The following is a 20,791-nucleotide window of genomic DNA, read 5'->3' as shown; positions in this document are numbered from 1 at the left end:
AGCTGACAGCAAGGCGGCTTTCAGCGGTGCTTAATTTGTAATGAAAGAGGAGCCAGGACACAAGTAACGTTGCTACTTTAATAGCTGACAAGGCAAGCCGAGCGGTGCCGGGGCTATTAAGTGCCAAGCCCAGGGGTGGCGGGGCTTAGCCCTGGCACAAAGTATGCCCTGGCTTTTAGGGACTGGCCCTGCAGCAGAGAAAACGCCCGATCCCAGTCCCAGAGCGGCAGAGCCAGCAGCAGAGGCCGGCCCAGGCCACGCCAGCGAGCTGGAGGCCCCGGGGAAGCGAGGCTGCTCTGCCCAGCGCCCGGGGGGACCCTGCGAGATAGGGCCGCTCTGCCCACACGGAGCCCAGGCCCCAGCTGGCAACCCCCCGCCCTAGGAACGGAGAGACCCGGCAGCGCCCGGCCCGCTCCGCTTCCCCTCACCTGGCGGGGCCGGGCTGGGCTCTCCGCGGCGCCCCACGTCCCGCTGCGCTGGCTCAGCTCCCTGCCCCCGGCTCCTCCGCGTTCCGCTTCAACGTGGCAGCCGGAGCGCCGCCCTCGTCAGCCCGGCTTCCGGCACCGAGACCCCGCCCGGCCGGCCGGCCGGCGCCTTCCGGGCCGCGCAGCTCCCAGCGCCAGGGGGCAGGCGGGCCCGGGTTGCGGAGGGGCCGAGCCCGTGCCCGTGCCCGTCCAGGCGGCCTGCCGAGCTGGCACTACAACCCCGGCCCGGGCAGCCCGGCTCAGCCCCCTGCGGCGGCGGCTACGCGGGGGAGTTTGAATAGAGCTCTAACGGTGGAGCAGCTGGATGGCTGCCCTCACCCCACTGGAAGTAGGGGTGCTGCCCCCCCTTGAAGTGGTTTCCATTATACAGCGGGTTTAGTTGGGTTCAGGGGCTCTCAGTACCACTAGACAAATGGTTCTAGCAGCCCTGGCCAACAGCCGAGCCCTGAAGGAATGAAACATTTGTCCCTTCTCCTTTCTTTGGAAAGAGCCCCACAACCTTATAGAAGATGAGGCTCCAACGTACTTGCCCAGTACAGTTCTGCAGCCTCACCTTTGTTTCTGATCTGTGACCAAATTCCACTGCCAAAATGTTCTGCTATTCAGTACAAGACCCTAGCATTGAAGGCACAAAATAAGTTGTGGGCAGCTGGCCCCCTTCACCATCCTTTGCCTCTCCACCACACCAGCCCAGCCCCAACAAGTGCAAAGCATTTTGAACACCTTTAGTGGGGTGAATGACTGGGATTTGCCATTTTCATGGAAAAGTCACATTTCTCCCTCCATGCTGAATATTATGTGACTGCTACTAGTATAATTCCCCAGCTGAAAACAAGGGACGGTTTCCTAACTAACAGCAGTGTTATGAGGCTTAGAGCTCATTCGTGTTTGAGGCACTTATTCTACAGCAGTGAGAACAGAGAATTAATAGAAATAAAGCCAAGACGCCACATATTTAAATCAAGGGCAGCATATCATGTTTATTAACTATACAAATGAAGAGGATTTTACAACAGCCTCCGAAAGCAGTCTCCCAAGATCTACAGGTTGCAGCTGAAACAAATGCGTTGAGACCGATTTCTTGCCTTCACCACTACTTTTTCCACTATAAAAAGCATTACATCAGCAACTAGATTACTTTAACCCCCTCAATGAAAAAGAGGAAACAAATTAAACAATTTTCAAGTATCTTCATTAAAGGTGAAAGAAGAAATTCAGATGGAACATAGAAACTCTTCACAATTACCTGAAAAGTAAAAAATCATATTAGATCTTTGACAATAGAGATACAGGTCTAATTTAGTGCAGATTAACATCTACTTCAACATTCTTAGGGGGTTTCGCTCAATAAGCCCACAACTTCAGTAAATGTTCCTAAATTCCCTAGATAGACCTGAAGAACAGCTCTGTGTAAGCTTGTCTCTTTCCCCAACAATAATTGGTTGAATAAAAATTACCTCACCCATCTTGTCTCTGCATGTTACCAAGCTCAGTAACAGTTCAATAAAGCCCACAGTCTATTACAACCACAATTAGGATGTCCTCCCGGTAGTGTGTAAACAATTTTTTGTATTTCTAGAAACAGACTGGTGCAATTTTTACAGGTTTATTTTAGAAAGCATGCTCATTACTGTCTGGTTCGGTTTATTTTAAATTATCCCCTTGTCATCTCCAAGACCTGGGGTCTGAATATACAAAATAAACTCCTAACAAACACAATGGGTCTAACAAAAATAAAAAAGAAGTCAGAATCAGAAACAAGGTCAGACCCAAACTAGTTGCACTGAGGTACTATAGTACAGACTAATATGCTGTAATACACTGTTCTGAGATACAATACCAGGCACAAACTGAATCAGCAAACAAAGAGATTAACAAAAAAGCATTCATTCTTACCCACGTCAACAAGTGCAGTCAGAAAAGTCTTAGTTCACCTTTCACAAGTCAAGAGCAATAATTTAATGCTGGGGAGGGAAAGGAGAAGTTATTTTGTTATATATGCAAACCGAATGAATTCCAGAAGTGTATTTTATGTTTTTCTTAATCTGCAAACTGAACTGACTACCAATGTTTTTAAATGTAGTTTGAATTTTTTACCCCATGTCCTCATCCAGTCAAACACTAATCACAGTGAGTCATGATGTGAACAGCAGTGAAAGGTTTTAATCATTGGACACTAGGCAAAACAAATTAACACAATACATTAAAAAAACTTACAATGTTCATCTTGCAAATCTTTACGCGTAGCTTTTATACATGGTTTGCCAATTCCCAATCAAGTTCTAAACTTGATAAAAATACACTTTTTTGAAGAGAAAACCAAGTTAATTATTCTCTAGCCACATTTAAAATGTGGGAGGCTCTCTAAACCCAAGGTTATTTGGGGCTTTTATTTCAATAGTTTTAAATATTCTATTTTCACCTTTTATTCACTTTTCTTCTCTCCCCTTCCTTCTCCCTCCCCTTCCCCCCACAGAACTTGCTGAACCATGATGTAAGCAACTTTATCTGCTCAGGACAGGAAACAGGCCAGCAAGGAACACAGGCCTTGGAGGAAGATACTTTTGGGGTAGGACACAAGGGATTCTACCACTGCAGCACTGTTACAGGGCAAAAGAAATAATAATAATAATAAAAAAAACAGAGGCCCCCCCTTTCTTTGATGCTTAGTACTTGATCTACACTTAAGTTATTTTGTCAGTTAAGTCAGTCACAGTGTGGGGGGAAAAAAAACCAAACCCCACATCAGAGAAGAGGACTACTTACACCTAACATCGGCAAGTTACAACTTCTTGCAATTCACTGCTAAGTTGCCAATCTCTCTTCTACAATCAGTTTAGACTTTGATGGGAAGTGATGCCCCTTCCTAAAGAATGTAGGTAAAATTAAATATCTAGTTCTCACTTTTAAACAGCCTTAAATTATTGTTGGATTCAACAACAGTCTTTCAAATGTGAAGTTTAATTAGGAAAATCAGCTGTACTTAAATCAAAATCACTTAATGAAACCCTCACCTGAACAATAGCTAAGTAATGTGAACTTCCAGATTCCAAGCTTGCCTGGCAGATCTTGTCAGTAGAACAATCCCTAAAGGAGTAAGAACATACATTTTAAAAGTGATTTTTCTTCCCAAAATTACATCAGTGCAAAAAGTATCAACATTAGCAGCAACAGTTATTTGCATTAGTAATAGCTACTGGCTTAACCCAGCCTTCCACTTAAGTTATGTCAGCACATTATGTCGGTTTTTAAATCACATATCCTCATCCAAACAGATATTAATCACAGCACATCATGATGTGAACAGCAGTGAAAAGGTTTTAATCATTGGACATGTGTCAAGTAAATATTAAGTGAACAGTAGCACTTAACCACCCCTTGAACCAACACTTCACTTGGCTCTAAGAAGAAAGTAGTAGATGTCTGTCACATGTGACAAAGGTTTTCATTATCTAATAGCTAGTTGATGGCTTAGGTCCATTTTCTAGTGGGCAGGTTACAAAAGCCAACACAGTAAAACATTGGGTATTCTTCTAGGGTCAAGTGTGGACGACAAGTTAATGCTCATGGCAATTCAGTTACACTTGCACCCAGAAAGGTTCCTCCAGTCAAGGCTAAGGCATGCCGATGACGGAGTGAATCTTGCACCACCATTGCCTGCAACGTATCTGTTCTGTGGATTAGTTCATACACAATTCAGTATTGAGAGCCATCAATACAGCAAGTTCTTGCTGATGTTCCATCTCTCTCCTCCTTTCATCCCCTCATGCTTCAGGTAGATCAACTGCTACTTTAGCTTTAGAATAGCTGTCAAGGTTCCCTCTTTATCACAAGAGTCTTAAATTCCAGAAAGTTTTAAATTCTTATACCAGAGTATGCCAGTAATTCTGCACATGCCCTCACGCCAACATTAACCTTTACCCGAGATCTGTAAAACAGTAGTGCTCACTGGCTACTGGAGCTACACCGAACAGATCTGGTACAGCACAGGAGAAATTAGCCATCCACGGGTTTGTTCCAGTAAAGCACTTAAGGGTTAGTTTAATTTCTGCGGGTGCACTAATCAAGTTACGTTGGGCCTCTTTCCTGTAAAGTAGGCAGCATAAAGAGCCTCACGCTGAAGTGCTCGAGCCTGCTGTGCAAGGCCTGAGCGGGAAGGCGTGTCTCTAGACACAATGTGAGCCACCAGGCTCCCTGCCGAACCCCGTCAAGGCACAAGGACAGGCTAGCGCTAACCACGACTCACTTACCCTGGATCTGAGGGATGTTCCATGCGCGGGGGGGGGGGGGGGGGGGGGGCAGAGCGCTCTCAGGCCCCGGCTGCGACGTACCCGCCTACACAGCACGTGAACTGGGACTCGGGGTCAAGCCCCAGGCCCCTTCCGTCCACACAGGAATGAGCCTATGACCCCAACAGCTCGGCCCCCCTCAGGCAGAGCCCGGCCCCGGCTGGGCCCCAGAGCCGCCACGTGGCGCCCCGACTGCCTCAGCGCCTCCCCGCCTGGGGCCCATGGCGCTGGCTGGGGGCTGGGCAGCGTCCCCTCGGGCAGCGCCTTCCCCAGGGAGAAGCCTGGTGCCCCGCTCCGCGCCAGCGCTACACGCCCCACAGCAGCTAGAGACGAAAAGGAAGGGGCGCGCGACCAGTAACCCGGATATAGCCTCCCCCAGACAGAGAGCGCCGCTTCCATTGGCTCCAAGTACGCTGGGTTTGATTGGCTGCCTCCTCCTGCGCCGTTTCTGATTGGTTCAACTCTCCTTTCTCTTCCCTCTCTATTTCCTGCTTCCGCTTAGCCATGTGGGGTGGGGTCGCTGAGGAGGTGTGGTCACAGGAACGCGGGGAGGACAGCGACCAATGAAAGCCTCGCTTCCATAGCGCAGGGGCTAGCGAACGGAAAAAAAAAAAGAAGCGAGAACCAATCAGAAAGGGCAGAGAAGAGGCGCTCACCAATCTGAAGGCGCGTTCCATCAGCGCTGGCAGTGACGGGAGCGCTCCCTAGTGCCGGGAGTGGGGGCTCCGGACTTGGCCGCGCGCGCCAGCGGGACGTGGCCGAGGGTGCGCGGGGCGGCCGGGTGCTGTGCGGCGCGAGGATCCCCCCCCCCGGGCCGTGGCCTCCTGCGCGCGGACCATGACCCGCAGCTGCTCCGCTCTGGGCTGCACCACACGGGACACCGGGCTGAGCCGGAAGCGGGGCATCTCCTTCCACCAGTGAGTGGGGCGGGGGCCCCCTCAGGCGCGATGGTTGGCGCTGAGAGGGGACACCGGGGCGCTCCCCTCAGCCCCGCGCGGACAAGTCACACCGCCACGCGTGGGCTGCAGCAGGGCCGCACCCGCGCGATCAGAATCACGAGTCACCTCCGCCCCCCAGCTTAAACATCGAGAGATGGGGGCGGGTGGAGAGAGTCACCTGAGCAGGTGGGGGGGGGGGGCGCCTTCCCCCGCAGCCGCCTTCAGTGGATACCTGGAAGGTATTTTTATAATGGAAAAAGGCGAGATTTTCTCCTCATCCCTGGACTCCAGGAGCTGGGACTTGAAGAGAAAACACCAACCACCACCAGCGTTGGCGTGAGGAGACCTGCCCGCGGGCAATATTTTGAGAACCCTGGAGTGGGGAGGGAAGGCTAGAGCTTTAGGACGTGGTCTAAAGAGCCGGAGCCCTACTGGCATAGACTGGCCACACCTGAGTTTTAAAGAGTTAAAACAGCCTTGGGATCTACACCTTCCCCACTGAAATCCCCGTAAATCATTGTGGCTTCACAATCCTCTTTCCCTCTGTTTCCCTCTCCTCTGCTGCAAAGTGAAAGATACCACCCGCAACATCACAGAAAATGACAATAAGCGTAAATGCTGAAATGACTCTCAGAGCTGCCAAAAGAATTATAAAACATTCCTTTGTCTTTGGTACATTTAAAAAAAATTATTTGTACCAGCTCAATCCGTGGTTGAAAAACAGGGTGATGGTGGTGAGGATATATGTTCATAAACATTTTGCCCTGTTTTTCAAATTTTGCCATTTGAACCATTTCAGCAAGCTCTACTGACACTGTTCTCAAATGCACAAAATAAAATTGAAAAAAAAATTATTCTCTTTCTTTTATAGCAATCTTAGAGGGTACCTGTAATTATAGGAGATTAAGTATTTTCAGACAGATTTTGTTTTTTAAAATTGTGAGTAGCCTTTTCAATTTTAAATTGAGATTTTATAATTTGACCCAGACTGTTGAGTAATATTTCAGGCTCCCAGAGCGGTCTGTAAAACCTCAGAACTTTCAACTACAGATACCACAGGCACAGGACTTACCTATGAAAATTATTATGCTGAAGAGAATTAAAGGGAAACAGAGTCCTAGCAGGGCCTGATCCTGACAATATTGTAGCTTCACTCAAGTGAGTAGTCCCATTTGAATGGGGCTGTCAAACTTACACATGTTTAAGTGTTTGCAGGATTGGAGCCATAGGTCCTGAACTACTGATCCCTACAATTATCTGCCCTTACTTAAAATGAAGGATGAATCCATTATTTGAGTTAAAATAAAATTGAAATTATTTTTTATTTCAGATGTGTGTGGGGCGGGGTGGGGAACAGGAGAGCACATTGGTCTGCTAAGAAAAAGATTTAAGGCTTTTCAATTCTCCATCATAGGCAGGTATGATTTTGTGGCCTTGATCTCACACATTAACATTGCATTATTGTTTTCCTTATCTCCAATGCAAAAAAATTAAAGTCCCAGTTTACTAACTGTTTAGTGTCACTTACTAATCAACATAAGAACAGCCATACTGGGTCAGACCAAAGGTCCATCAAGCCCAATATCCTGTTCTCTGACAGTGGCCAATGGCAGGTGCCCCAAAAGGAATGACCAGATAGGTTATCATTAAGTGATCCGTGCCCTGTCACCCAATCCCAGCTTCTGGCAAACAGAGGCTAGGGACACCATTCCTGTCCATCCTGGCTAATAACCATTGATGGACCTATCTTCCATGAATCTATCTAGCTCCCTTTTGAACCCTGTTATAGTATTGCCTTTCACAACACCCTCTAGTAAGGAGTTCCAGAGATTGACAGTGTGTTGCATGAAAAAATACTTTCTTGTGTTTGTTTTAAACCTGCTACCTATTAATTTCATTTGGTGGCCCCTTGTTCTTGTATTATGAGAAGGAGTAAATAAAACTTCCTTATTTACTTTCTCTATACCACTCATGATTTTATAGACCTCAATCATATTCCCCCTTAGCCACCTCTTTTCCAAGCTGAAAAGTCCCAGTTTTATTCCTATCTCCTCTCCGTTCCATACCCCTAATCATTTTGTTGCCCTTTTCTGAACCTTTTCCAATTCCAATATATCTTTTTTGAGATGGGGCGATCACATCTGCATGCAATATTCAAGGTGTGGGCATACCATGGATTTATATAGAGGCAATATGATATTTTCTGTCTTCTTATCTATCCCTTTCTTGATGATTCCCAACATTCTGTTCACTTTTTCGACTGCTGCTGCACATTGAGTGGATGATTTCAGAGAACTAGCCACAATGACTCCAAGATCTCTTTCTTGAGTGGCAACAGCTAATTTAGACTCCATCATTGTATATGTATAGTTAGGATTATGTTTTCCAATGTGCATTACTTTGCATTTATCAACATTAAATTTCATCTGCCATTTTGTTGCCCAGTTACCAAAATGGCAGATGAAATTTAATCATGGGTAACAGTACACATACATCCTGATTCTTCCCCACTCACTTGTGTTGAGTTGTATCTTATTAGATGAATAAATTGCCCCTTACTTATGTACACATATACGTCCATTCTGATCCTTTAGTTCCCATTGATTGCAGTGGTGCAAGATCAAACCCTGTTAGCATGCACTTTTACACCAAAGCTTGATCTTGCAGCAACTCTATGGATGAAACCCTCATTAACTTCAATGAGCAAGGACTCAGATATTTTTTTTTCATTCCCAACTTTATTTGCAAATTTAACTGCTATATTTTGAAAAGGATAGCATGTATGTTTGAAAGAGACCCAGTCAAAACAGACAGAGGTCCAGGTGGATAGACTGGAGAAGGGAAGACGTCTTGCAGGCCTCCTCCATGCATGGATCTCCATCTGAATCCCTGATATTTGAGGGTAGATTAATATTGCATTTGCAGAGTACATGCTGGGGCATTTCACAGAGTGGGGTTCAGCAATTAAGCAGTCCTAAATGCACAGGTAAGACCTGCCTGATCTCAGAAGTGTTCTGAAGTGCTCCTTAATCAGTTTAACTGGGGAATTTGTAACTGTAAAATTGTAACTTTTCAAAACCAAAGTATTTGAATATTAAGGACACTTTTTCTGTTTTTTTATGCCTTTTATCAATTTGGAATGATACCATTGCCTTCAATGGAATTACTCAGGATTTACAGCAGTTTAACAGAGTAGAATTTCGCTCGGACTGTATTATGAGAGCGCCCTGCTCATGTTTCAGGTTTCCCATTGATGACATACAGCGTACAAAATGGATCCATGCTGTTAATCGAGCAGACCCCAAAAGCAAAAAGGTTTGGATTCCAGGACCTGGTGCCATATTGTGTTCCAGACATTTTGCAGAAGCAGACTTTGAATCATATGGTATGAGAAGAAAACTAAGGAAAGGAGCTGTACCTTCTGTTTTTCTATACAAGGTAGTTTAAAAGAACTTTTAATGCAATTACCATTTTTAATAGGTTGCAAATACATTAGAAACCTTAAAGACAAATACTAACATTTCTTGAAAAATTGAGGTTGCAACTCATGTTGTAAGGCTACAGCAACACAAGTTGAAACTTCTTAGTTTATTTTATGCTGTGTCACAAATACACTTGAAAGAAGGATGGGGGAAGGAAAGCATTCTTTATAAAAGCCATTTTGAATAATTTTAAATACATTGCTGGCATTAGTGCTCTTTCAGTTTAAACTTAAATAACCCTCATCCTGCTAACAGCGCTTCTGAAACTACTATTGCTTAGAAAGAACCTTGTCTTTTTCTAGTAAAGCAACTAAATCTAAGACAGTTTTGTTCTGATCTATCAATTCTAGGTAACTTGATTCCTGCCAGGCTCATGAAAAGTACAGTAAAAATACAACCCTCTTGTTACTGTACATGTGTATTTTTTTCTCATTTATATTTAAATATTTATTCTAGTAGGCTTTCATGCCTACTGGGGGTGGTCAGTGTTTGAAGGATGAGGCTATAACCATGCTCAGGGGAAGGGTGATCTTTTGGCTAAAGCACAGATACAGGGGTGTTGTGAGATTTCATTCATGAGTATTTGGAAAGTGCTTTGAAATCCCCAGATTGAAGGCATTTTTATATATATGCAAAGTGTGGTATAACATTCTAATATCTATTTAATCGATTGTGGAAATAATATAGCTCTCTGCACTTACTTGAAGCTTTTTCTAACAAGCATTTCTGATAATTAATGATAGGAAGAATCTGACAGTTGAATGTTTGAATTGCATTACACCATAACTGTCTCCTTTTCCATCACACCAGCAGTATCTATATTTTATAGGCTTGTTACACCTTTGTTTTTCCTACATTCCAGATATCATCCCAAATTTTAGATCACAGCCCCTATTTTCTGAATTCTTCCCTGGTGTATCTCTGCTAATTTTATTCATCCCTTTCAGAATCTGAAAAGCCTCTCTTTTATAGTATTAACAAGACTGGCTCTCTTACTCTTTCCTTGTAATTTAGTTCAATGTTTTTCAAACAAACAGTGAGTCCCAACTCACCAGTGGGTCATGGGACTTTCTAGATGGGTTGCAGGTCCCTAGGCATACACTTCTTCCAGGCTGGAGCAGAAGGAAGGCCATGGGGGAAAAGGGATTTGGAGAGCAAACCTACCCCGCACAAACCCCACATCAGCAGCTCCTGTTCTGCAGGGCTGGTCCTAGTTCCCTGTTCTGGGCATTGCAACCTGGCACATGGGATCACAGTGCTATTTATGGTTGGTCTGGGTGCTCCCTCCATCATAAGGGAGGGGTGGCTAGGCCAAATTTCTGGGAGTGGCATTGTGGCCTGCCACATGGGATCGCAACGCTGGGCCAAACCTGAGGAGCATTGTGATCCCATGTGCCAGGTTGCAACGCCTGGATTGGGGAGCCAGGTCCAGCCCTGTGGCACAGGAGCTACCACTACAGAGTAAATGTGGGGCAAGCTCGCTCTCTAACCACCACCATCCCTGCCCCTTGGGGTCTCCCCTTTGTATCCGGCCAGGATCAGAGTTGAGGTTCAAGGTGGAGGATGCATGTATCTAACGATGTCCCTTATTAAGAGTCTGGGAACCACTGATTTGATTGTTGAGATCTGATGGCATCTTTTTTGTCCGGTGTAGTATCTTGAGACAATAATATCCTTCTGCCAGAAAAACTTGTACAGTACCCAGCATTCAGATATAAGGGGTGTAAGTCCAAAAAAGACCTTTCTTAGAAATATCAACACTTCCTATTATTCTGTTAATACAACCAAGAATCTGGCTTGCATTGTTTCACTATAGGTGTGCACTTGTTTCAAGTATTTTCCCAGATAATAAGCCCCATATTCTTTTCTGTATTGTAGGATCCTCTGAGTACATATCTTAGAAATAGAAGATCCCAGAAAGCATTAAAGCAGCCACTCTCACATAATTCTCCTGATGAGGAGGTCGTTACTGCAGATCACAACTATAGTTTAAAGAATCCTGCAACGGCTGCTGAGCAACAGACAGAAATGAAAGAAATAATACAGTTGCCTCAAAAGAAACTTGTTGCAGCACGAAGGTGTCTCTCATACCGAGAACGAAATGTCTTTAGTGTAATCAATGAGCTTGCAAAGAAGAAGCTGCTCTCTGAAGAAGCAATGAGCCTGCTGCAGGCTCAGTTTTCAGGTATTAAGGGCATTGGTTAGACAGTAAACTCTTCAGTGCAGAAACTGTACATTTTTTTCCAGTGCCTACCACACTGGGACCCTGATTTCAGTTGGGGGCCTCTAGGCACTAATGAAATATAAAAATAAGAACCACAACCAAAAGGCTTTTTCTTGAAGATGCTGTATCTCTAATTGGTTACTAAAAGTTACACAATATCGGCCTGTCCTCCAACGTTTTTAGCTCCCTCAGCTTGTACCGAAATGGAGGTGAGCTGAGGGGTGACCACGCCTCATATTTGGGCCCTAGAACAGTGTGTGATGTGAGATACTAGGCTTTACTGAATAAACATATTCAGCTTTAAGAGATTCAAGCTTGAATCTAAATTCTGTTTAAGTAAGGGAACCTTATATTCCTCTCTCACTTAGAAAGTGGTTAGAAAATTGGCTCTGTTCATTTTGATAATATGAGAGAAAAACCATTTAAATTGCTTTAATCCTGAGTCATGAATAATAATACCTAGTGCTTATATAGAACTTTTCATCTATAGATCTCAAAGCAACTTTTTCCAGCTAATTCAGAAACAGCATTGATCCTCTCTGAATGGAGCCACATTTCATACTTCTCCTTTAGAAGGATGTTGGCTGTGACATGGGTCCTTAAAGGCAGTGAAGTGTTAGGGTCCGAGGAAAATGGGCATATCTGGGTTGTGAGTAATGTTAAATATTAAGTGCCACCCCTGTCTAGAAAGCAAACAAGTCGGGATAAGACAGAATCCACTGCAACACCCAGAGAAAGAGGCTAGCATAAGCGAGAGAGTTCTGGCAGGGGCATGGAGGATTTAATTCCCTTTCCCCCTTCTGTAGGAGAGGAAACTCAGCAATCGTGTGAATTTTGCTTTATTGCAACAAAAGTACTTGAGTGATAGCACTTGGGCATTAGGCTTGTGCCTTGTCAAACACAACATTCTTTTTTCTTGCCGTATATCTCATGCCCTGCAATGTAGAGGCATTTTTCATCTGAATTAAATGATCAAACTGTTCACGCTTCTTACCAAAGCTGATCTATATTTTTAAAAACAGATTTGCAGTGGGAGCCATACAGCTGGAGACAGATGACTGAGTACTCCACAGAAATGAGGCAGTTTGCCTGTACTCTCCACCTCTATAGTAGTAAAGCCTATGATTATGTAAGAAAGAATTGTCCCCTGCCTCATCCTTCCAGCCTGACAAAGTGAGTATTTATTCTCGTTATCTCAAGTTCTATTTCCAGGTTGACCTATAATAAGTAAGAGATGGAGTGTTCAGAGTAGAGATTTCATAAAAACCAATTCAACGTGACACCTACACTATTGTCTTACATTTTAATTATTTGTAACAAAGAAGCTAAACAGAAGAGGCTGCGATTGTTACAGGAATATTAACTCATGTCAGAGTATTTTGTTGGGGGGAGAGGGAGGAAGACTGTGCAGAACAGTTGCACCATCAGAAAGTAACACATCCAAAGATTAAATTTACAGTAGCAGAGGTAGTCAGAAGCATACTGCATTCTTCCAAGTGAGTGACCACTGGGGAAAGATAGACATCAAGGGCTTGACTTTGATATCTGTATTTATTTCAGCATATAATAGAAAGGGAACAAATACTAAAATGCGATGACTACTTTCAATTACTATTATTTACATAGTGCCATGAGTATGCATGGTATTTTGCAAACACAAAGCATGACCGTGTCCCTGACATGAGGAGTTTACAGTCTAAGATCCAGATCCATTGACTGCAGTGAGAGGATGACTGGGCCAAATACTAGATAGAGAACAAACTGTAAAGATCAGTCCTGGAGAGGGAACAGACTGCACTAGAAGAGATCAGTGTCCACATTTACAGAAGTGTGTGCAGCACTGGTCAGCAGAAGATATTGAAGAGTTAGATGGGGTTCAGAGAAGGGAGATGAGAATGATTACAGGCATGGGAAAACACAACAACAACAACACCACTTTCCTGAAAGGAGAGATTGAAAAGATTGGGATTGTTCTCCTTAGAAGGGAGAAGATAAGAGGGGACATGCTTAAAAGCATATAAATAATGAATGTTAGAGAGGAAGTAGATTAGATGTCTCATGTAACACAAGAACAAGGGGACACACAATGAAGTTACACATTCAAAACTTATTGAAGGAAATACATTTTGTGTAAAAATAATAAGATTGTAGAACTCATTGCCACAGGAAGTCATTGAGAATTTACTAAGATTCAAAGAGCTATTGGCCTTTATATGGAGAACAAGAATATCCAGAATAACAGTTAGAGCAAAAAAGTTTTGGATGGGATAAAAATCTCATGCTTTAGGATTTAATCAGTCTCCACTTATTAGAGGTCAGAATGAGACCTTCATATGGGACAGAATCTCACATCTGCCTACTGTTGGTTTCTTTCTGGTCATTGTCAGACAGGATACTGAACTAGATGGACCACAAGTCTGATTCAGTATAGCAATTCCTACGTTATGACGGGAGGCCAAGCAAACGTACTAAGTGTGAAGGGGAAATAGGGTAGGAGTTGTTCCAAGCATACAGGACAGCATGAAACAAATATATGAAAGTAGTATGAGGCAATAAAGGAACCATTGGAGAGAATGCCAGAGCATCAGACAGGTGGAGGAGAGGATGAAAGTTGAACTGTAGGAAAATACTGTTATGTTTCAGGCTGCAAAATGTATCATCCAGGTAAGCCTTATTACTTTATAAATGGATGCTATGTATATTACTTTGCATTAAAAGTCAGTCAGCATTTTACTAAAGCCTCTTAGCAGTTTCTTTTTTTCCCCCTTAGATTATAGCTCCTCATTATTTATATCCTCTGTCTTCCAGCTGGTTGTCTAATGATGAAGGTAGTCCAGGCTTCAGCAACAGTATTTTCTTTCACCTTCAGCAGAGAGTAGAGCAAGGAGAACAGGCATACCAGTATTGCTCGCTGATGATCGAGGGTATGGCTCTCAAGAAACAGCTGGAGTGGGACCCTGTGACTCGACGTCTGGTAGGGTTTGTAGACCTAGGTGCAGGAGCACTTGATGCTGATGAAGCACCACTGGCCTCAGAAGCTATAGTCCTAATGGCAGTAGGTGTTCTTGGTCACTGGAGAGCTCCCCTGGGTTATTTCTTTGTAAATGGAACCACCGGCCATTTACTAGCTCAACTGCTTTATCAGACCATCAGCAAGCTGACTAACATAGGTATCAGAGTTCTCTCTGTGACATCTGCAGCCACTGCTCACGGTGTTGAGTTGGCAAAGGCGTTGGGCATCTGTATTGATGCCAACAACATGCAGTGCACTTTTCAGCATCCTCACAGTGCCACTCATCAGATCACATATTTCTTCGATGCTTGCCAAATGCTCCAGTTAATAAGGAACGTGTTTCAGTGCTTTCACAGGATACAGTCCATTAATGAAACAGCACACTGGCAGCACATAGTGGACCTAGTGACTCTGCAGGAGAAGGAATTACTGCATATTAGTGACAGATTGTCAGGAAGACCCAGAAATAATGAAAGCTGTCACTTGAGGGTGAACTACGCAGCACAGCTGTTCAGTGAGAGTGTTGCTGGCACGCTGGAATGTCTCCAGTTGTTGGGCCTGCCTTCTTTTCAGAACTGCAGTGGGACCATCAAATTTGTGCGCTTGATGAGCTATCTGTTTGACATTTTTCACGGAAGAAGCTGTTACGGAACGGGATTGAAAGGGCCTGTGTCCTCTGAAAATTATGCCAAGATACATCGCCTCTTAACGGAGGCTAAAAGTGTCTTTGTTGCATTAACTGACACTTCGGGGAGACACTTCCTGAAAGGTAAACATAAATTAGGATTTGTAGGTTTTTTGCTTAATGCTGAGAGCTTAAAATGGCTTTACACAAACTATGTATTTCCAAAGAGCATGCCCTTCCGCTACCTCCTGACTTACACATTCAGCCTAGATCATCTGGAATTATTTCTCAGCACCCTCAGACAAGCATGTGCTAGCTGCGATAACCCTACCTGCATGATGTTCCAGACTGCTTATTCTAAACTGCTGACCAAGTATAATTTGACACCAGGATTACATCAGAATCTTCTTTTAGGTGACATGAACACCTTAGATGTATCTATTGTTCGTAGGACAGATTTGGCCCTTGATACCATTCATTCTCAGTACAATCGGGGTTGTGTGGCGATTCCAACAAAGGACTACATTTACTGTATAGGCCATATTTCATTTAACTCTACACTGAGTTATGCATTGACAGATCTGTCACTATATGCACAAAGCATCACCTATACTGCTGCCTGTGTTGCTGAGAAATTAGCAACTGCCATAAGATGTGAAGCCTGTGTCACTTCTCTCTTTGTGTCAGATGACAAAATCCTAAAATGTGGTTCACTGTTGTGCATTAAAAAGATCGGGAGCTGGAGTTTGCCATCAGAGAGTGTGCATCAGATTGTGAGTATTTCTGAGCAAGTCCTAAAAACGCATGCAAGAGTGAAAGGCTATAACCTAAACCTCAAGCAACAGGATATGTATTTAGAACAGAAAATTTTATATGAGTTATCTGAACAGAGTCACCTTTTCTCGGAGTTAAATAATCACCTATTTGATGGGGAGTTGTGTGTCACCAATCACTACACAATGCTGTTAAGGAACATAGTGCAATGTTATTTAAATGTCAGAGCTGAACATGCAAAAAAATGGGGTTTGAAATACTGTTCTGGAAGGCATGGATCGAAGAAGTTGATTAGGAAACATCCATTTTCATCATCATTAAAGACTTATAAATCTATCCAAATCTTACCTGTGCCATAATTTCTTACTAATTTGTTAAATGATGGATGTTCCCTTGAGTAATGTTTAGATAAGGTCTGATCTAGGCAACACAGGTGTCGGAGAAGTGAGATGGTGTGTTTCACTTGACCTCTTGGCAATACTGTGTCCAGCAGTGGCTCGTAAAGGAGAGTCCTAGGAGGATTAACTATACCAGGTTCCAATCATGCCTGGGGTTAGAAGTGAAAAATGAGTTTCTCACCCTAAATTCTCATTTATGCAGATTGCACAACCACAACCTATTTTAGAACAACAATGTCTATGGAAGGACTAGATTATGGAAGCTAATGGAAATCCACATTGAGGTTCATTAGCAGTTATGTGGGGAAGCTTGCTGAATACCTACCTATGCTATGCCTGGCTCTGGGTAGGGCAGTTGGCCCCTGACTATGATGAATACCAAGTTTACTCATACATGTTTAGAAAAGGGGCTGGTGGGAAAGAACTGATGGAGTACTATAGCAGCAGATAACTCCTTAGAGCTGCAGAAAAAATACTAAGAAGCAAAACAGCTTACACAAAGCTATTAAAAAAATAAAATAAAGATTTGTACTAGAAACATGTTTTACTTGTACTTACTGATTACATAATCACTCTGCCTTTCGCCCTTTAATTCCACTAGCAGCTTATTAGAAAAATAAAGATTCCAAACTGCTTCCTTTAAGTGCTCAAATCTGAACACGAATTAGGATAACATGAAGCGAAGAAAAGACCTTGATTTTGGCTACCCCAATTGGAAAAAAGTCAGGTAAGAAATAAAACTGATGGAATAGGGTCAGATGCAGGGGATCTGTCACAGAATGGAATGGATAGAAAAAAAAGACTTGTTTCTCAATACAGGATTCTACAAAATAACTATTTACAGGGTGGGGCCAGATAATCCTTGAAAATATTTAGGAAGTAATATCTGCAGATGTGCTTGCCAGTGTAGGAGGTATCCTGCCTTGGGGAGCTTGAAATCTAAAGACAGAATAACTCAGGACCCAGGAGGTGACCTAGTGCAAAGTGTTGGTGAGAAACTTTTGGTTTGCTTGTTTCCTCCTCTTAATAAAATGTGGGGAAGATAGTACAGGTATTTGACTGACAAGGATTAGTGTGTGCAGAGCTCATCGGAGAAGTGAAGGATTTGGGTGAAGGCCCGACGTATTGTAGTTGACCATGCAGAAGGGAGGGAGAAAGAAATGAAAGTGGGGGCAAGGCTAATACTGGTGGGTAAAGCATATGAGGAAGAGCATAATGAGATCCAAGCTGTACCATCAGCTGATTATACAAGGCCTCAAGGGCAAGGAAGAGATGTTAACATTTGATTAGGTGGAAAAGTCCATTTGAAAGAAGTTGTACACAGCAACCCTGGGACTTGGGGGAAACAGAAGACTCGGGATTTGACATAACTTCAACGTGTGGTGTAATAGCCTCCTGCTGCGAATCAGACAGATGTTCTTCAGTTTTTGTGTATATTATATTAATACTGTTTTCAAATACACAAACTAATAAAAGTGCAGGTTACTGTTTCTCTTTTTTTACTTTGTTATTCATTCCTTACTCCCTCTTTCCAGTACCTTTCTGTATATAGCTGGTTGATTTCCTCCATTCTGCACTGTTTTGTACTAAACAATTAACAGTTTAAAATTCATCTACTTATTTCCATCTACTGGGTTCTCATTTCTTCAGGATAATTTTGTTTTTTCCCTTTAAGATTACTTAATTTCCTCTTTGTGGGGCATTGTAATTTGCACTTACTGGGCCCAATCCTGTGAGATATAGAGGACTTTGTAGTCCAGTTGACTTCACTAGTTTAGGGTGCTCAAGACCTTCCAGGAACAACCCCCGCACCAAATAGCATCATAGTCCTAATCACTAGCTGGGGACAAATAGCCATGCCTAGCTTAGTTCCTGTCCATTTCTGCAGGGCTCTTTTATTTCTTTGTGAAGATAATAAAGAAGGTGTAAAAGTAACACAAACACCCATTTGGTGAAGAGTAGTTACTGAGCAAGCCCTTCCCCCAACTTGGGTGGTGGTGGTTGTGAATCCACAAGGCCTGCCTACAGCTTCCTGCTCTAGGCCTTGGCTACACTGGCGCTGTACAGCGCTGCAACTTGCTGCGCTCGGGGGTGTGGAAATGCCCCCCCGAACGCAGCGAGTGCAGCGCTGTAAAGCGCGTGTAATCAGCGCCTGCAGTGCTGCACGCTCGCTCGCAGCGCTGCCAGCTATTCCCCTCGGAGAGGTGGGGTACATACAGCGCTGTGAGAGAGCTCTCGCAGCGCTAGCGGTGCGACTACGCTCGCGCTTCGCGGCAGTGCTGTGAATTCCCAAGTGTAGCCAAGGCCCTAGGTATAAGAGAGTGTGCTCCCTAATTTCCCCCACCCTCCCACGGAGCTGGGTCCTCCTTTATATTGTTCAGCGGAGAGCATGGGCCATTCATGAAGTACTGCTCAGCTCCATCAGCTGATTCCCAGCACCTGCCTGCCGGGCTTCTCTCTGGAGCCGTCAGCTTTGCTGGAGCCATTAAAGAGGTCATCTTCTGTCCCCCTTTTAATGAGGATTTCTCCCTCTCGCATACCATGCCCTGTACCAACCTGTGGTCCTGGACATCCCAAGCTAGTAGCTGAAGCCTGAATTACTGCTGCTTCTGCTGGAACAGATGCTGCTGTATTTGTAGCTGTTGCTGTTGCAGCTATGGCAGGATCTGCTGCTGTTGCTCTCCCATCGGTTTCATGAGAGCTTCAGGAGCCATGCTTCTCTCTGAGCAATGGCAAGCTATGCCTGCATTGTTCACTACATATAGGCTGGTGGGTCCTGATCATCAGCTGCGGACAAATGGCCACACCCAGCTTTCCTCAGGGCTCTGTTTATTCTCCTTACAAAGAAAGAAAGAAAAATGTGCAAAAGTGACACAGACAACCATCTGGTGAAGGGTTCAGACTGGGGGCCTCTGTAGCTACCAAGCAGGCCCTGCCTACAATCAGCTGCTGTGATTACAGGAGAACAGGGAAACCGAAGGAAGAGAGTGCACTTTCTCATGGAGCTGGGCCCTCCTTTATATTGCTCAGCTGATAGCCTGGGCCCAGCGAGGTACCGTTCAGCTGCAGCCACAGATTCCCAATACCTGCCTGTTGGGCTTCTCTCTGGAGCAGGGTCAGCTGCTCCTTGTCCTGCTTCCTCCAGTCACTTAAAGGGCAGCTAGCCCTGTTACAAGCATCACGAGAGAAAACAACGGAATTCCTGTTGACTGGATGATGGAAACAGAACATCCAAGAACTTTGTATGTTCACTAAGGAATGAGTAAGGCCTTCAGACGTCACGGTGATGGGTGATATATGAAACAGAAAGATTTCAGCTGGGGACCTCAAATTACACTTTTGCTTTACAAACTTGAATTATCCCTCCTACTAGCTTTGTGAAGTGAGAAAGAAATAGTGATTATTTCACTTACCTCTGCCATGAAAAGCTAGGGATGAACATAACTGTTTAGCAGCACATGGTAATGTGACATACACAATGGTTTAGGGCTGGACGTGAAGAATTCACTTCCCCTTTTAGTACTCATGAGTACCCAAACAATCCCAAAAAGTGTTGGAGGAGTCTAGATATGTAAAATACACTTACCCCAGCTAGAAGTTAGTCAGACACCAGTAAAGTGTCTCCTCTCTCTTGCCTAAAGATGCCCCTAGGTGTCTTTAATGACTGCAAGCAGGTACAACCTCAGTTTTACATGTCATCCAAAATAGAGCATGGCCACTCACACAGTCTCTTTACACTGTCCTGGGGCACTGATTTCAAGACAGAGTCTAAGAAAGAGATACATCTACTGAATCACCAGCATCATTTCCTGTTATAACTAAGTGTTTTTTGGAGGTTTACCCAGCCAAACCAATGTAGTTTGTGAGATATGATAGGGTCACGCTACAAGGCAGTGTGATTGCAGACCAAATATTATTATTAAGTAAGGCCTGAATTAAAGTTTTGTTTTCCAGAACACTAAAGGAAGGTGTCTAAAGTTATGTAGCTGTGACTTTATGCATGTTATTGAAAACAATAAGTTGACCTTGAGGTATAGCAATGCGTTTTCCAATTCAATTGGAATACTCCTTGCTTTATTTTAGCTGATTGTAAAATATCAGAACCATTAGGAAAGGGATAGATAATAGGACAGAAAATATCATAATGCCACTATATAAATCCATGGTATGCCCACACCTTAAACACTTGTTCTGGTCACCCCATCTCAAAAAAAGACATTAGAATTAGGAAAAGTACAGAGAAGGGCAACAAAAATGATTAGGAGTATGGAACAGCTTCCATATGAAAAAAGATTAAAAAGACTGGGACTTGTCAACTTGGAAAAGAGATGACTGAAGGGGGATATGATAGAGGCCTATACAATCATGAATGTTGTGGTGAACGTGAATAAGGAAGTGTTATTTATCCCTTTACATAATACATGAACCAGGGGATGACTAATTAAATTAATAGGCAGCAGGTTTAAAAAAACCAAAAGGAAGTACTTCTTCACACAATGCACAGTCAGTCTGTGAACCTCATTGCCAGAAGAGGTTCAAAGGCCAAAAGCATAACTGGGTTCA

The 20,791-nt window shown here is 43.8% G+C and overlaps 2 protein-coding genes and 1 long non-coding RNA gene across 12 annotated transcripts in view; 1 reads left to right on the top strand and 2 right to left on the bottom strand.

Annotated features, from left to right (window-relative positions):
• SEC31A (SEC31 homolog A, COPII coat complex component) overlaps positions 1-438 on the bottom strand; it is a 71,125-nt gene extending 70,687 nt beyond the window's left edge. For all 9 annotated transcript variants that reach the window (XM_054031104.1, XM_054031105.1, XM_054031106.1 and 6 more), the window contains exon 1: positions 429-438. The gene's annotated coding sequence lies outside the window, so the exon portion shown is untranslated. The remainder of the gene's footprint in view (positions 1-428) is intronic.
• A 1,001-nt stretch (positions 439-1,439) lies between these two features.
• LOC128838340 (uncharacterized) lies at positions 1,440-5,452 on the bottom strand. 2 transcript variants are annotated; one of them, XR_008445157.1, is made up of 4 exons: positions 5,431-5,452; positions 3,500-3,572; positions 2,382-2,449; positions 1,440-1,731 (listed from the first exon to the last, which is right to left on the bottom strand). It is a non-coding gene; the product is annotated as an uncharacterized LOC128838340 (long non-coding RNA). The 2 variants fall into 2 exon arrangements; XR_008445158.1 differs by lacking the exon at positions 5,431-5,452 and adding an exon at positions 4,435-4,456.
• A 40-nt stretch (positions 5,453-5,492) lies between these two features.
• On the top strand, positions 5,493-17,698 carry THAP9 (THAP domain containing 9). The gene is made up of 5 exons (XM_054030449.1): positions 5,493-5,691; positions 8,955-9,150; positions 11,073-11,379; positions 12,441-12,591; positions 14,227-17,698. The coding sequence occupies exons 1-5, from the start codon at positions 5,612-5,614 to the stop codon at positions 16,187-16,189; spliced, it is 2,697 nt and encodes an 898-aa protein (XP_053886424.1). The 5' UTR covers positions 5,493-5,611; the 3' UTR covers positions 16,190-17,698.
• The last annotated feature ends 3,093 nt before the right edge of the window (positions 17,699-20,791 follow it).

This window comes from Malaclemys terrapin, chromosome 5 (genome assembly GCF_027887155.1).
Source record: "Malaclemys terrapin pileata isolate rMalTer1 chromosome 5, rMalTer1.hap1, whole genome shotgun sequence".
NCBI classification, from domain to species: domain Eukaryota; kingdom Metazoa; phylum Chordata; order Testudines; family Emydidae; genus Malaclemys; species Malaclemys terrapin.
The sequence above is the reverse complement of the archived record's forward strand: the minus strand, read 5'-3'. Positions and strand labels throughout refer to the sequence as shown.